General features: G+C 52.4%; 2 protein-coding genes across 2 annotated transcripts; one reads left to right on the forward strand and one right to left on the reverse strand.

Moving 5' to 3' along the window:
• Window positions 1-1,691: 1,691 nt before the first annotated feature.
• INTS15 (integrator complex subunit 15) lies at window positions 1,692-7,438 on the reverse strand. The gene is made up of 6 exons (XM_010215995.2): window positions 7,220-7,438; window positions 6,339-6,560; window positions 5,546-5,711; window positions 3,391-3,918; window positions 2,209-2,248; window positions 1,692-1,941 (listed from the first exon to the last, which is right to left on the reverse strand). Exons 1-6 carry the CDS (start codon window positions 7,409-7,411, stop codon window positions 1,716-1,718), a joined length of 1,374 nt encoding a protein of 457 aa, XP_010214297.2. The 5' UTR covers window positions 7,412-7,438; the 3' UTR covers window positions 1,692-1,715.
• A 3,257-nt stretch (window positions 7,439-10,695) lies between these two features.
• Window positions 10,696-13,815, forward strand: LOC104569033 (deoxyribonuclease-1). The gene is made up of 8 exons (XM_010215985.2): window positions 10,696-10,842; window positions 11,646-11,734; window positions 11,958-12,041; window positions 12,195-12,298; window positions 12,985-13,097; window positions 13,303-13,457; window positions 13,527-13,623; window positions 13,762-13,815. The coding sequence occupies exons 1-8, from the start codon at window positions 10,696-10,698 to the stop codon at window positions 13,813-13,815; spliced, it is 843 nt and encodes a 280-aa protein (XP_010214287.2).
• The last annotated feature ends 1,519 nt before the right edge of the window (window positions 13,816-15,334 follow it).

Genomic DNA, 15,334 nt, shown 5'->3' on the forward strand with positions numbered 1-15,334 from the left:
CCGCAGCAACGCCGCTCCCCATAGGCTGCGCGCCCGGCGCTTGCGCACAGGGGACGCACGCCGGGGGCGAGCTCCGCCCCCAGCAGTCACGTGCTGCGCGGGGAAGGCCACCAGGTCAACCCAGGACCCCGGTGCCGATCCCGCCTTCCCCGCAACTATAAACCCCAACTATAAACCGCACCTGCCCCGTCAACTATAAAAGGGAGGCCGGGGCCAGAGCTGCAGCCCCGTTGGCATTCACAGTCCCAACACTGCCTTATTTAGGCTTATCGGTAACATCCAGCGCCGCATGAAAGGCGTCGGGCACAGACACTACGCAGGGACGCCAGCTCCAGAAGCTGGCAGGAAGAACCATGGAAAGCAGAGGCAGGCTGGAGCTCCCCCTGCAAACAAAGGTTCTGGAACACAAGTAAGTCCAAGTCCTCAAAGGCGGGCAGCAAAAATCAAAAGAAAACAAAATTTTTAATTGAATGGAAAATTTAGAGATCCATCCTTGAGCAAAAAAGCTAGGAAAACAACATGGAATTTTGTTACATATCAATATCACATCTTGTTCTTTCCCCTTTCACACAGTTTCCCAAAATCACTCACTGGAAGAGGTACCAAGATAGCTTTCCCTACTCCTGGATGCTCACTAGTAATTACTCTAATCCCGAAACTACAACTTTTCAAGGGTTTTCCCTTGTTGTTAAGCTCTACAAAGTGATTTCTCCTGCCTTTCCAGGGAAAGGCAAACATTCTCTATCAGCTGTTTTATGCAAATGCCCCTTTCCAAGTCTTGGCCACCAACTAATTTCTCCTGCGACTGCAGCAAGCACACGACCAAACAAGCAGGACCTCCACGTGCTCCTCCCATCAGGACCGCAGCACTTTATTACAAAGTCTTCAAGTGACCTTTTTTGTTCCTTGCTTTTCTACCTTGCAGAAGGGCTTCAGAGAATCTCAGTGGAGATAAAAAGATAGAAAAGAACTCTACTAATTGGGCCGGATTGCATATTTTTCAGTAGTGGCAGAAGCAGCAAGTTCTGCTACGCAAAGGAATTATGTTCTCTTTCTAGCACAGGGCCTAACGAGCAGGGCCTTTTAATCACAGGGAAAGGATGAAGGGGCAAAATTGTTTTACACTTCTGAAATAATTTTCTTTCATAGGAAGTGCTGTTTTCCTCTAGTTTGTGCTTCTGACGCAAACATTTGTGTTCCAAAAATATACTGTGTACATCAACTCTGTAGCTATAGACACAAACATTTACAAAGAAATTAATAGGCTGGAGTGAACTAGCTTGAAAATCTTATGGCTTTCCTTCTGGCCCTCCTACACAGACAGCCAGATTACCTGGTCTCACCTTGAAGTAAACAGACATGGGCTACCGAAGAAAAGAAACACACGTTCAAGAAGTATAACAATCTTGGCTGATTAAATGAAACAAAGTGGGTTTAAAAAAATTCCACACATTCCAGAGGTTTTCAGTTTTTGTTTGTCTATTTCCACATCCCTCCTTTCATCTACACGATCTGCCTTCGTATTTGCATTGCACATTCAAGGCAAGTGCAGCCTACTCGTCCGTGTCGTCGCTACTCCCGAAGGGCTGATCCTTCAATGCAGGCATTGCTCAGGTTTAAAGTGAAGGAGAAAAACGTGGTTCCCAAAACATTTGGTTTCCTCTGCAAGGCTGCCTCAAACTAGGGGAAGCTGGTTACATTTTGCAGTTTATTTTTTAGCGAATAGGTCTGTAAGGGAATGTCATTCCTGGTATAAATGTTTGTACAGGGTGAGCTGGGAGCGCTGGGTGAGCCGGGTGAGCTGGGTGTGCAGGTAGCGCAGGGTGTGCTGCATGTGCGGGATAGCCCAGAGGAGGAGTATGGATATGTGGATAAAATCCTGGCGGCAAAGCGCCGTGGGTTGGTTGTTGTACTGGGCCTGAAATCACCAGCTGGAGCAGGCTGTGAAAAGAGATTCAGAGAGTCATAAGCGTTACTTCATGAAGGCTTTTGTAGTGGCTCTCCCTAGCCCACACGGCACCGATTCTTCACACAATTCGTAGACAGAGTTCACAACCACAGGACAGTGACTCAATTACACTCTCTGCAACTAAAAGCCAACTTCCATATGTAAACACACACTTTCTTATGGATTTTATCTTGACAGCCTCAAGTAGGTGTCTTTAAATACGCATTGAAACAAATATAGCTTATAGAAGAGTCACTTACTTGTTATGTGGTAGCCTGGAGCATACAGTTCTCAAATCATCTGAAAGACAACAGAAGATAAAATTCTGCTTTATCTTTGCTGTTGTAACAATTTTCCTCTCTTTCCCTTTCTAGGAAAGTCCAAAAACCCATTCTCCGGGGAGTAGCTTTGGTAGGAGACAGCACGCGTCTCTGTCTTGCCAATTATTTCCTCGGCTTTTTGCACTTTACTTATTATATGCTTTGTATTTAACCTATACAGCCATAGTGGAAAAGCACTTCATTTCAAGGCAGACCAAAGGTCGTACAGAATTTGCAGCAGGTTGAACACAGTGACTGCAGAGTGCACACTCTCGCTGCAGCTACAATAGCTCGAGACCAAGCTCCTACTTACTTTTGCAGATAAACCTACTTTTTTCTTTTTTGTAGATAAATCCAAAATACAATTAACTCATATTTAAGCCACTGCTTATATCAAACTACTTTCCACTTCTATAGTAGGAGCAAACACTCAAAATGTACCAAGTGAATAGCTAGAAAACAGCATAGTTTTAAAAAGTTTTCTGCCTATTCTTACTTCAGAGTTCCTGAATGAAAGAAGAAAAAAAGACATTGAGATTTGACACATTTAACAGAGCAGATTCAGCCAGAGCAGAAGCCCCAGGCACCTGCTTAGGCAGACGCAGCTCTCTGCAGGCAGGAGATGAGACCACAGAGGTCCTGGACTGTTAAGACACTTAATTCAGGACCTGCAGTTCATGATCTAATCCCTCAGAATCGAGGGATCAAAGCAGGCAACATCTTTCTCTCTTCGTGTTGATATGAAACACAATGTTCTCATTCATATAGAGGCCCCAAGGAGATCAAATGTGTTACCATGTCAGAAACTCAGATATAAATCCCTTCCAAATACTACAAGGAAGAGGGTCAATTCTTCCCCAGCTCTGCAAGCCAACAGATTTTTTATGATGCATTGCATTGATGATCTGTCCTTTCTTACTCCCCATCCAGATCTGTTTCCTGAAGCATTTCCTGCAGTTCACTCTAACACTGTTTCCCCATAGCAGCAAACTAGCACTTCTGCTATCAACACACCAATCTTTACTCCCCTCACCCCAAAGCTCCCTTTCAAGACATCCACCCACGCACCGGATGAAAAGAACCCCATGCCGGGCCCCATGCCAGCCCTGCTCAGCTACTCACCTCTAGTGCACAGCAGTGCTCCTGATGCCATGGCCACTTGCAGAGCCTGAGCCAGCCTGTCTAGGGCCAGTTCAATCTCTTTGGACGCATTGAGAGGATTGAGTTCATCAGATAGCCTGTTAATTTCCTCAACAAGTGGAACCACGTGGTCAAAGGGCACAAGCCCCAGGCGTCCGTAAAGGTTCTTCTCTGTTAAGTGCCCCTGAAGCATCATGAGAACCTGCAGGACACTTAAATGTAGTTTTGAGTACAGCTGATGGCAGTCCTTGTCATCTCCTGCAGCCGAGTCTTTAGCAATTTTGCTGGGGGGGTGTCCATTTGAGAGAGAGGCTTTCTTCTTCCTTTTATAAGCCAAGGGGGCCTTCACGCACCAGCGGATCAGTCCGGTGAGTGGGGTAAGCTCTAAGAACCCGATGGGCAGGTTGGCTGCAATAGGAGTGTTTAGAAAGGTTATGAGGATCAAGCGGGGGTCTTCAAAGATCCAGGAAACAATCAGCTCGAGCAGGTCTGAAGGAGGGATGAGGTCATCTAGAAATAAGAAAGATATTGATAAGCAAACAGCCCTTCGCTCCAGCACAGGACAGTGGTTTGGTCATGAATCCCTTACCCGTACACCTTCTGCACTGGCACAACTGAATTTCAGAGCCTCCCTAACTCTGGTGTTTTATTTGCAAGACACCAACAGTAGTTGCTCTTTTGCACAGAGAGAGACAACATATTATCAGCTTCATCTTCTGAAGGCTCTACCACATTTCAACATTTAACCCCTTTCAGCAAAAAGCTTCATTTGTCATTTCCTTCCTCTCGATCCATCACCTGCTCACTCTTCCTCTAAACTTGGTCTCAATTTATTCCATGCCAGAGAAAGTATGACGGGAAAGAAAACAGGTAAAACTTGCTGGCACCTCCACCTCCTCACCCCAATCATTGAACTAATTTTCTTTATGACTTAGATAAATAAGCCTATCTTGCGGAAAAACTTAGCATGACCAGCAAAACATTCTAAGATTATATAAAGTTTCAAGTAAGAAGCAAAAGTTGCTCATGAACTGCAGCTTGATTAAGTCTCAACAAAAATATTTACTTCACAGTAATCGTGTGTCATTCTGTTACAGTGCTGGATGACCAAGACTCGGTGCACTATCTTCCTAGTGAATCACATACAAGTCAGCAAAGGACAGAGCAATGAACTGATCTAGTCAGTTCTTTTGTACCTTGACCAGCTGATGAAAATGACTTATAGGAAAAAAGGTCATTTGCACCACAGAATTATCCAATCCTGGATCAGCACCTTTTTTTTTTTTTTTTAAATGTAAATGTATATTCATGTAAATATAAAATATTGAAAAAAAAAAAGTGTGCTACAAGCTTAATCAAAGACTTAAAGACAGAAAGAAGAAAGTCGAAACCTGGACTTCTCTCCTACTAATGCCAAGTTGTTTATCTGGAGGAGGCTGTGCAAAACACTTCCTTTATCTTCACAAACAGTATTTGCCTTTTTGAGTGAGGCAGGAAGTTGGCATTTACTGTGTGATTGTCCTCTCCCTCAGCGAGTAAAGCTAAGTCAATATTATTTTGCACATACACACACACTCTTTGGGCAGCAACACCCGGAGGCAGGTCATATCAATATCTGGTCACGGACACAGTGAAAGGGTACACAGGAGGTCTGCACAACCAGTCGGTTACATTTCTTACTCCTGTACAACAGGAATCCTGTTCCAGCTTGCAAACATTAAAACTTTATGTTTTTCACTATATCTGGGGAAGAGCTAGATGGACAGGCAGTTCTGACCCTATCTGCTGGGTAGCTAGCACTCAGCAGGAAGAAGTTAAACTTCCCAGGCCAGGTAGACCAGCTTTCACATTTAGAGCTTCTCAGTCAATAAGGACCCTTTGCCCTTTGTGGAGGACCTTGCTGTTTGTGTTACGTGGTTACTTCTCTATTAAAGCCTCTCCCTTCATCCACTGCAGGTTATTTTTGTTCTTGCTTCAGCGACAGATGATATGCAAGTCACTCACCCCAAGAAGCTTTTTGCAGTAGTTAGATGGTAACAAATCTCTTCAGAATTTCAAGAGTTAATTTGCCTGCAACAATTAATTTGTGTTGCATTACGATGTACCAATTTGAGGGAGTAATCTGGAAACATTTTACCTGAAGAGAGGTCGTACAGAGCCGTGACCGAGGTGATGAACTGGCAGCAGAATCGAGGACTGGCACTGAATATCTGTTTCAGCGTTTGGATGGACCCTGGCACCAAGTTGCAGTAGTCATCAACCAAAGCCCGAGCAAGCCTCACACAGTAGACAGCAGGGGTACGCTGTAGGCATGCAGGAAAAAATACTAAGAAAAGCAGCGTAAACCAAATCACAGGAAGTTCTAGAGAGCTGACATTAAAGTCTGGTTTGTTCAAACGTCATCCCTGCCCACATCATCCGTCCACTTTACCGTTTCAGCATTTGTGTTTCCACCTTCCCAAAATATAAGCAGTCTCTCTCTTACCATATAAGAGACCCACTCAGGAATAAAGTCACTACCCCACAGTATTAAAATAGATGGTGACATTTCAAGTTGAAGATATAATTGTAATTTACAAATAAAATCTTTGATATCAACTTTTTCACCTAAAAGGTGACTTTTCACTAACTCAGCCATGACTGCATCTATGAGTTACATTTTTAATACAGAAAAATTCTGTGCAACTCACATCAGTTATGGGCTCTGCTCTGTAAAAACTAAATCTTGTTCTGCTACTAAGCTACATCTGCTCCACCACATTCATGGAAAACAGGCCCTGATATTTGCCCAAATCTCAAGAGAGAAACAAACAGCAGCTGACTCCGGCCAGTTGTTACTGATCCTTAGGTGACACAGTTCATCGGTTAACAGTTGGGAAACGCTCCCTCATTCCTTCCTGGGGCCTGCCCTGTTTGCTTGTAAGCGGTACCTGGAGCCAGAAGGCAGCACATTCCAAAACAGGAACTCTGCACACAGCAACTGCCATGGAAACCAGCTTTCCCAGTAACGCCATCCTGTTGTCATCTGCTTTGTTTCCTTGAGGACTGAAGAGAGATGAGAAAATGATCTGCCGGACTGAATCCTTGGTTTGTTCTTGGAAATAATTGCACATTATCTCAAGCAGTTGAAGTTCTTGAAGCGAATTTAATCTCTGAAAGAAAAGAGAATCAAAGTTGCAAATTACCCCGGCGCTCTTGAAGACCAAGGAATTGCTTTTGTGAAAGACAAGCGAGGGCTGAGAGACTCCCAAAAGCCTTAAAAACCCTGCCTAGGCCATAGTCTGTACGTCTAACCCCCATTACTACCTCTCCACAATCTCTGTGCCTCTTTTGGGAACTGTGCACATATACAAGCTTCCTAAACAACCACTGCATTTACCTAGTTATATAAAAAAACTATAGGCATTTGCATATACCATATGTATAGCCTGCTATAACAGATTAATGCTTGCTGCACAACCAAGCACTGTCTGTAAACTGCAAAAGATGGCCTACAACAAGTGTGAGGTAAATAAAAAAAATGTTTTCCCCCCCTCCAAATAACCTTGTTGTGAGCACAGCCAGGCAGGCAGGCAGGGGAAAGCCGGGCCTGCAGCCTGCTGTCCCCGGAGCCGGGCACCTCTATGTGGTGCCTCCTGACCGCTGCAATCCAGGTGGTCCCGGGCACCGCCCAGAGAGCCCCGACAGAGCCGGGCAGCAGCAAAGCCCCGCGGGCAGCCCCTGCGCCCCTCTCGGAGACCCCATCCAGGCTCCCGACACCCCTTTTTGCGGCGGGGGTGACCTGCTCCCCCGTGCCGGCCGCTGAGCGCACCTTGGGCGGGGCGCCGCGCTCCTTGGGCACCTGGAAGAGGAACTCGTCGACCAGCTCGGCGGGGCCCTTGTCGACGAGCGGCAGCGGGGCGCTCTGCAGCTGGCTGCTGAAGTAGATGTCGAGGTGGTAGAGCACCTCCTTGGCGGCGCTCAGCGCGTCGCGCCGCAGCAGCGAGTGCCGAATGTCGCTCATGGCGCCCGCCGGGCGCTGCAGCACGGGCCGCGCTGCCTGCCCGCCCTGCGGGGCCTCCCGCCCGCCCTGCCCGCCGCGCTCCGGCCCGGCCCGACCCGGCCCGGCGCGACGCGGCCTCCAACGGCCGCCCAGGCGCACAGCGGGCACCCGCTACGGGGCCCCGCGGCGGCCAAAAGAGGCGAGGCGACGCCCGCCGCGCGCAGCGCCCCCTGGCGGCCCCGCTCCGCTGGGGCGGCGGGACCGGCTCGGGGGTGTCCCGGCCCGGCCCGGCCCGGCGCGACCCTGGGCCCTGGAGCCCGGGCCAGGCAAGGGCGCGGGTTGGCCCCGCTGCTGCCGGGGTCTGGCCCTGCCCGCGTTCTGGGGCGCAGCGGGGGCAGGGGCTGCATTGGGCTCGCAGGCAGCTCTCCCCACCCCAGGTCCCCATCCGTGGGGACCTCCGGGCCAGCAGCCCTGGGGCACCCACGGCAGCCTGGGGTGGGTGGCGACGGGCGGGACACGGACCCGGCAGCCCCCTAGCCCTCTGTACCCCTTCATCAGGGCAGCCGCAGAGGGACGCTCCCCGCGCGTCCCGCACCCCCTGGCGAGGGCTGTGCCCTGGGGAGACCCACGTGGCCCTTTTGGGAAATGTGGCAGCTGCGTTCCAAGGCCAGGGAGCACGGGGACATGAATCAGGGCAGGTGGCGCAGGGCAGGGGACGAGTTGAGCCGTGTGGGAAGCTGCGCGGGCCGGGAGCCTTGCAGGCATTTCCTTGGCTAATCAACACAAGTTCCTAGAATGTGTTTGGGAACAGGCTGCAGGGCAAGGCGATGTCTACCCTGACACAGCACAACGGGCACCAAGTGCTGCCTGGTCACTGGAGCCTGGAGATGCTCCTACCTGACTCATCTTCATTTTGATTCCCAGCCCTGACTAACTTTGGACTGAAAACTCCAGCGTACCCCGGGTGTCCTGCTTGGATATGACCCTGCGCAGAGCTGCTCCTGCCGTGCAGGGACAGCCGCTGGCCTCAGCCCTGGCCCCAAAGGCTCATGGCAATGACAGCCCCCCCGGAGCAGCACCTCATCCCAGTGATGTGAGGACTTGCCAACAGGTCCACAGATAAGTCCATGGCTTCATCCTCCTCCCCAGCGGCAGCGCCAGGTCTGCGGCAGGCTCAGAGCCACCTCTGCTCCCAGACAGGGCATGGATGCTGGAAACCATCACATTAAAAGCATTTGAGGTGCTGGAAGGGTAAGGTTTGGTGCCAGTCAAATAAATGCTTTTCCGGAAAAAAAAAAAAAAAAAAAAAAACAAGCAGGCTAGGAGCGATGGGGCTTTTCCCATCTGCAGCAGCTCACAGTGAAAGCTGCTGACCCAAGGACATTCCCAGCAGGAAGACTGACAGCACTGGTGTTTTGGAGTTTGCTGTTATCCTCAAGTAGTTTTGGGGATCCATTTAGGGCCTTGAGTGTCTTTCTTGGTGTGTTTGTTGATCCAGGCATATTATTGGCCTTACATTGAGCCCATAGCTGGAAGGCGGCAGTGGGAGACCCAGTTATTGGCCCTGATTGGAAGAGCTATTTTTTTTTTGACTGAGTAAACCTTTGCTTTTGCTGAAAATGGCCATATGGAGCCCAAGGCCTTGTGCGCTTGTTGGCTGGGTGACAGCTTGGCAAAGGGAGTTCATCCTACCCCATAAATGCAGGTGCAGCTCGGCCTTCCTCAGCCAGAGAGGCAGAGGTACGACACCAAAGGCACGCTGAGACACCAAAGGTAGGTCAAGACACCAAAGGTAGGTCATTCTCCCCTTTCCCTTGTAGCCCTGGGATCTCATTTCTGCAAGATCCTTCCCTGGAGCTCAAGTTATTCTCACTGAGAACCCCCCCGCCAGAGCAGAGCCTTGTAGGTCCACTGTAGGTGCACCAACATCATGATTCAATTAAGTGAAGCATTTTCTTTGTATGTGTGGTTTGAACAGTATCAAAGTGAGGAGATAGGCAAGTTAGTGGGGAAAATAGGTTGTTTTCATTTGACCAGCTGCTCCACCTGGAAAAAAACAGACAAGCCAGCAGGCAACAAGCCCTTCCCTCAGTCATCCTTCAAAAGCTGCTTTATTTTCCAGTCCTATCGGTTGTTCTTATATTTCAAGCGCTTTGTGGGCAGCGGCACTCTGTGTGTATCGGAGCGGCCGTTGGCGTGTGGCTCGTTCAGCTGCAGCCGGGCTCGGACGCGGCCCCATCCCAAACCTCTGCCCCGTCCTGGCCCCACACACCCCGGGGAGCTTGGTGCCTGGGACACGGGTGCTTGGGACAGTGCTGGGACAGTGTTCAAAACCAATAATCTGAGAAGGATTTGGTGAAATATTATCCTGGGGAACTCAGCACCAGGAAAAACGCTTCTTTGATGCATTTTCACGTGGGCAAAAGCACCCGAGCTGCATCGTGAGGCTTCCCGTGGGAATCCAGCTTGGGTGAGGCAGGGATAGTGCTGGGAGGGCACCCCTGTGCCTCTCGCCCCAGTGGCACTGCAGGAGGACCCTCATCAGGGCCAGATAAGGATGCCCCCGGCAGGGAAGGTGCTGAGGGACACTCGGGATGCCAACAGGCACAGGGCATGGCAGCTGCTGGGTTTTGTGGGTCTCTGCCCCAGGGGATGGGGGGACAGGCAGGAGATGAGAGCTGCTGGGGAGTCACAGGGGAAGACCCAGCCGTAGCGGCTGTTCCCATCGTGTAGGCGTTGGGATGGGGGCAGATCAGTGACTGTTCACACCTTGGCGAATGGAAGCTGGAAAGGGGAGGCTGGGCAGCTGCAAGCTGTTAAGGGACAGATCTTTCCCACAAACACTGCCACACACCAGGCACTGCAATTCTGGGACTGCAAAAAAAAAAAAAAAAAAAAAAAAAAAAAAAAAAACAGCACATGGGAAATAACATGGAACAGTGTTCATGTGTGACCCTCAGGGAGCACTTCCATGGCAGAGCTCTGCTTGGGACCAAATCCTGCCCCAGTCACACCTTGGGTGACAGTGGGTTCACACCTGAGCAGAGCCGGTCCCTCCACTCCAGGGTCCTCCACTGAGGAGGAGGAGGGAGAGCTATGAGGCTGGGCTGACCCAGCCTCCCAAGGGCACCACAGTATTCCAGCTTTCCAGCACTGAGGAGCTGATTTTGGCTACTGCACATGGCAGAAGGCATCATGTGCAACCAGTACAGCAAGTGGGAATCCCCAAGGCACCTTTATCACCTGTGCCAATTCTCCTGTCATCCCACATAGACTGAGACCATTCCTGCCCCTCTGTACTCAGGATGGGGGCTGCAAAGCCTGTGCTGGTGCTGCTGGCTGCTGCTCTCCTGCTGCACGTGGCTGCCACGCTGAAGATCAGTGCCTTCAACATCAGGACGTTTGGTGACAGCAAAATGTCCAACAAGACTGTCGCAGATATCATTGTTGCTGTGAGTGCTGGTGGAGAGAGTGGCAGTCCTGGCTGCTCTCTGGGAAGCAGCTAGCTCAGGGCACTTGGACACCAGCTTTCTGCTGGCAGTCTGTCCATCCACCTATCCTTGCACCCACCTGGGGTTCATCTACCCACCTATCTAATGGCCCATGCATTCACCCAGCCATCTACCCACCTATCCACCCACCCGACTGTGCATCTGGGCCCTAGTCCACCCACTCACAGCCATCCATGTGCTCATCCATTCACATGTTCACCTGCCCATCCACCCATTCCTGCCCTCCCCACTTGACTGCCCCTCTCCAGCCATAATCCCTGGCTGAGGACAGATAGTTCTTGACTCTGTCTGGGGTCCTCACAAAGAGCAGCCTAGGAATAAGGTGATACTGGGATTATGGGTGGGAAAGGTGGTTACAGGTGGAGCACACACCTTATAAGAAGCAGCTGAGGGCACTGGGGTTATTTAGTCTGGAGAAGAGGAGGCTTGGGCCTTGTTATTTTCTGCAGTTATCTGAAAGGAGATTGCAGTGAGGTGAGAGGCAATCTCTTCTCCAGAATGACTACTGATAGGACAAGAGGAAATGGCCTCAGCTTGTACCAGAGAAGCTTCAGGTTGGATATTAGGAAAAAAATTCTATGTGGAAAGAGTAGTCAAGTACTGCAACAGGCTGTTCAAGGAAGTGGTGGAGTCATGATCCCTGGCAGCGTTCAAGAAACGTGTAGATGAGGTGCTTGCGGATATGGGTGCCTTTGTGAGTAGCTCCTCGCTATGGGTGACTGGTTTTGGGCTTGTCTCCCCAGATTGTGTCGGAGTATGACCTTGTGCTGGTGCAGGAGGTCCGGGATAGCGACCTGAGTGCTGTAAACAAGCTGATGGACCAGCTCAACAGGTGAGTCTGGTGGGGACTGGTGGAGGGTGTGTTGTGGGTACCTGCAGATAGGGCCCTGTGGCAGAGCCTCAGTAATGTCGTCCTGCACCAGAGCAGTTTTGGTTCAAATGGCAGCTATGTTTGGGGTTGACTTGCTGAGTCATTTGGCCTTGGCCAGAGAGAGCCCTGTTGGAACCAGAGGACATGGTGGGCCTTCCCTTACCTCTCTGTGTCTCGCTCCTAGCGCGTCACCACATCCATACGACTTTTTGGTCAGCAAGCCCCTAGGTCAGAGCACCTACAAGGAGCAGTATCTCTTCATCTACAGGTAAGGGCTGGCAGGGGGTGAGGGTACTGCCAGCATGTGACACCCCTTGTGTTGGCTGTTGTCACTGCTGGCAACTTCCAAAGGTGATCCCATGTGGGCAGCACCTGTGGGCGTCCCAGCTGCAGTGGCAGTGGTGCCACTCTTCTCCCCCAGGTTGGCCATGGTCTCCGTACTGGAAAGCTACTACTATGACAACATCAGGGCCCGTGTCTTCAGCAGGGAGCCCTTCATCGTGAAGTTCTCCTCACCCCACACACGTAAGCAGAGCTGGCACAGGGATGTGTGCTGGCACCAAGGCCTCATCGTGCGTTTGGGAGCTGTGCTCAGCCTCGGAGTAGACTTGGCTCCCGCACTTGATGCGGCTTTGCCCCTGCCAGCACCAAGCCAAGTCCCTGCTCTGTGCTGGACTGAGTGGGGCTGCTGGAGGCAAAGCTGGCCCACCAGCTCCAGAGCACATTGAGCAACCCTGGATCAGACTCAGCCCCAGCTCGGGGCTCTGCTGGGGCCATTTTGTGGGCCCTTCTCTCACCCACAGTGCCAGGGATCCTGGTACCTTCTCAGTACAGTAGTGCCATCTCCCATTTCATACCTTCTCCCACTGTGTGCCATCTCCCACCATATACCACCTCTCCATGGCAGCTCCTAATGCCATGCTCCCATGTGCCCCATCTTTCCTTCACCCACTCTCTTCTTCCCAAAGTTGTGGGGGCTTCAAAATGAAATGGAAAACAAGAACCGCACTCGCATAGAGGGAAGCAGGTCCCCCTGGCAGGCTCAAAGACAGGCAGGACATGTAAAATGGACACTTCCCCTTTCATGGGGGAGCTTTTCTTGGCTGGCCGCTGGGTTTTGGCCCAAGGTGGCACTGCGGGGAGTTTCTGCTCCCTTCCCAGACCCGGTACGGGGCGCTGGTGGCTTGGGGCTCACAGCCCCTCTCCAGCAGAGCTGCAGGAGTTTGTGCTGGTGCCTCTGCACGCGAACCCCAACAATGCGGTGGCTGAGATTGACGCCCTCTACGATGTCTACATGGACGTTATCAGCAAATGGGCGACCAATGTAAGTGGCTCTGCAGCACGGTGGGGACTGTGGGCTCTCCTCCTGGGACAGTGAGGCCTTAGATGGAGCTGTTGCGCTGGCGGAGCTGGTGCCAGCAGGTATCCGTTTGGGGAGGACAGGGGTGAGCATCGTGGTGGCTCAGCAGCCCTTGCCGTGGGCCGTCTGGGCAGCCCACGAGTGGACCCACCCCAGTGCCACCCCGCAGGACATCCTCTTGTTGGGTGACTTCAACGCCGGCTGCTCCTACGTGCTGCCGTCAGACTGGCCCAGCATCCGCCTGCGCTCCCTCGAGGCCTGCGAGTGGCTCATCCCGGACAGTGCCGACACCACGGTGACACTCACCGCCTGCCCCTATGACCGGTGAGGGGCCGCGGCGCGTGCGGCCGGGTTGGGCACTGCGCGGCACTAATGCCTGTCGGGCCCCGGCAGCATCGTCGCCTGCGGCTCTGCGCTGACCAGCGCCGTCGAGCCCGGCTCTGCCGCCGTCAACAACTTCCAGGAGACTTTCCACCTGAAGCACAAGGATGTGAGTGGGGGACTGGCAGGGAGCTGCCGTCCTCTGTGCGGACACAGACTGCGGGCCCCAAAATGTTGCTCTTGGAGCCGTGATGGTGCCGCCTGGCACGGTCGAGCAAAGGCCTCTCTGCTTCTCCCCTGCATTCAGGCCTTGGCTGTCAGCGACCATTTCCCAGTGGAGGTGACACTTAGAGCCCGTTGATGCTTTCCCCACGTGGACGGCCACCGGCACGGCCTCGGCACACACACATTGCGGATACCCCCATGGCACTGCCTCTGCTTGCTGCCACCATGCCCAGGACGTACCCTGCAGCTGCACGCACAGTGCCCAGGGTGCTCCTGCCACCGCTGTCCTGGGCACCTGGCAACGCTTGACACTTTCTCGATGACCTGCTGCAGGGCGTCTCTCTTGGGCTCGTCCTCCAGTGTCACAGGGTTGTGGGATGACTTTCATTAAAAGAAAAACTTGCTTTCAGGCTATGCAGCCTTGCAGGCTGTGACTTGCTCAGGCTTGACCTGCAAGGGGTCATGGCCACAATGCTAAACACAGCCTGGGGCTTGTGGTTTTAAGCTGCTTTCTCCTTTTCAGGAGCTCCTGGTTAAACATGTCTCTGTAGGAAAAGTCAGGCCTCTCCATCAAGGTGGCACCCTGAGAAACCCATTGCATGCAGGTGCTTGGGGTGGTAGATGCTTGGTGACGTGCAACCTTGGCCAAAGCGTCCCCTGTCCCTGCTGCATCCTTGGCACCTTCAGCATGGCAGGGTAGCAGAGCAACGGGATGCTCCAAAGGGGACATCCCAGAGCTGCCTGCCTTGACTGCTGGCTGGGCAGCACCCACCAAGATGGACAACGGCAGCCCTGGTGGGTGACAAATCTCACGAGTGTGCCACCAAACCGCAGGCTGTGCGTGGCCTGGCTGGCAGGGAGGGATGCTCGGAATGGAGGAAGGGCCTGGACGGCTCCAGCCTGACTCAGCTTCCGAGCCAGGAGCACCAAGTGCGTCCTGGCAGGCCTGGGTGCCCCCCGGCACGGCGGCTGCTGCACCCTGCAGTTTGAGGCTTGTTGCAAGGCGTCTCAGGCAGATGACTAGGGATGTTGCAATTATAGTGGCGGTGCAGAGATCCTGGGGCTGTGTATGAGCTCCACTGAATACACACAAGTCCCTGAGCCCCTACTTTGGCCTCGAGGTGCTGCCATGTCCTGGGCAGCTGCTGGGCAAGGCTTTTCCCGAAAGAAGGGGAAATGTTTCTCCCGCGCAGAAGTGGGCCGTGAGGTGCCCAGCAAGGACTGTGGAAACCAAGAGTTTGGCAATCCTGCAAAAATATGCAAATGCGTCTGAGGATACATGGAGTCATCCTGTGGCGGGCTGTGAGGATACTGAGCCCGGCTACCCGTGCATGAGCCTGACAAGCCCTGGCAAGGGGAGCCATTGCCATGGCTCCAGGGCCACATCCAGCTGAGCACCTCCTGCACTCACCTGCAACGGGCCCCGGTCCTGGTTATTGCTGTGGCCATCTGGTGCTGTGCAAGGTGGGTATTGTGCAAGGCCATCCTGCTGCCCTGCTCACAGGAAGTCTGAGCACCTTGGCTTGGAAGCCCATCAGGTTGTTCTGGATGCCCACCAGGGCTATTTGAAGCCACTGCTGGAGCTGCTTTGTGGGTCTGAGCTGGCTGGTTGTGGGGAGGCTCATCAGTTCACCAAGGGCTCAATCTGCCTGACC

This window comes from Tinamus guttatus, unplaced genomic scaffold (assembly GCF_059628265.1).
Source record: "Tinamus guttatus ecotype Peru unplaced genomic scaffold, ASM5962826v1 Tinamus_guttatus_pri_ptg000172l, whole genome shotgun sequence".
In the NCBI taxonomy this organism is placed as follows: domain Eukaryota; kingdom Metazoa; phylum Chordata; class Aves; order Tinamiformes; family Tinamidae; genus Tinamus; species Tinamus guttatus.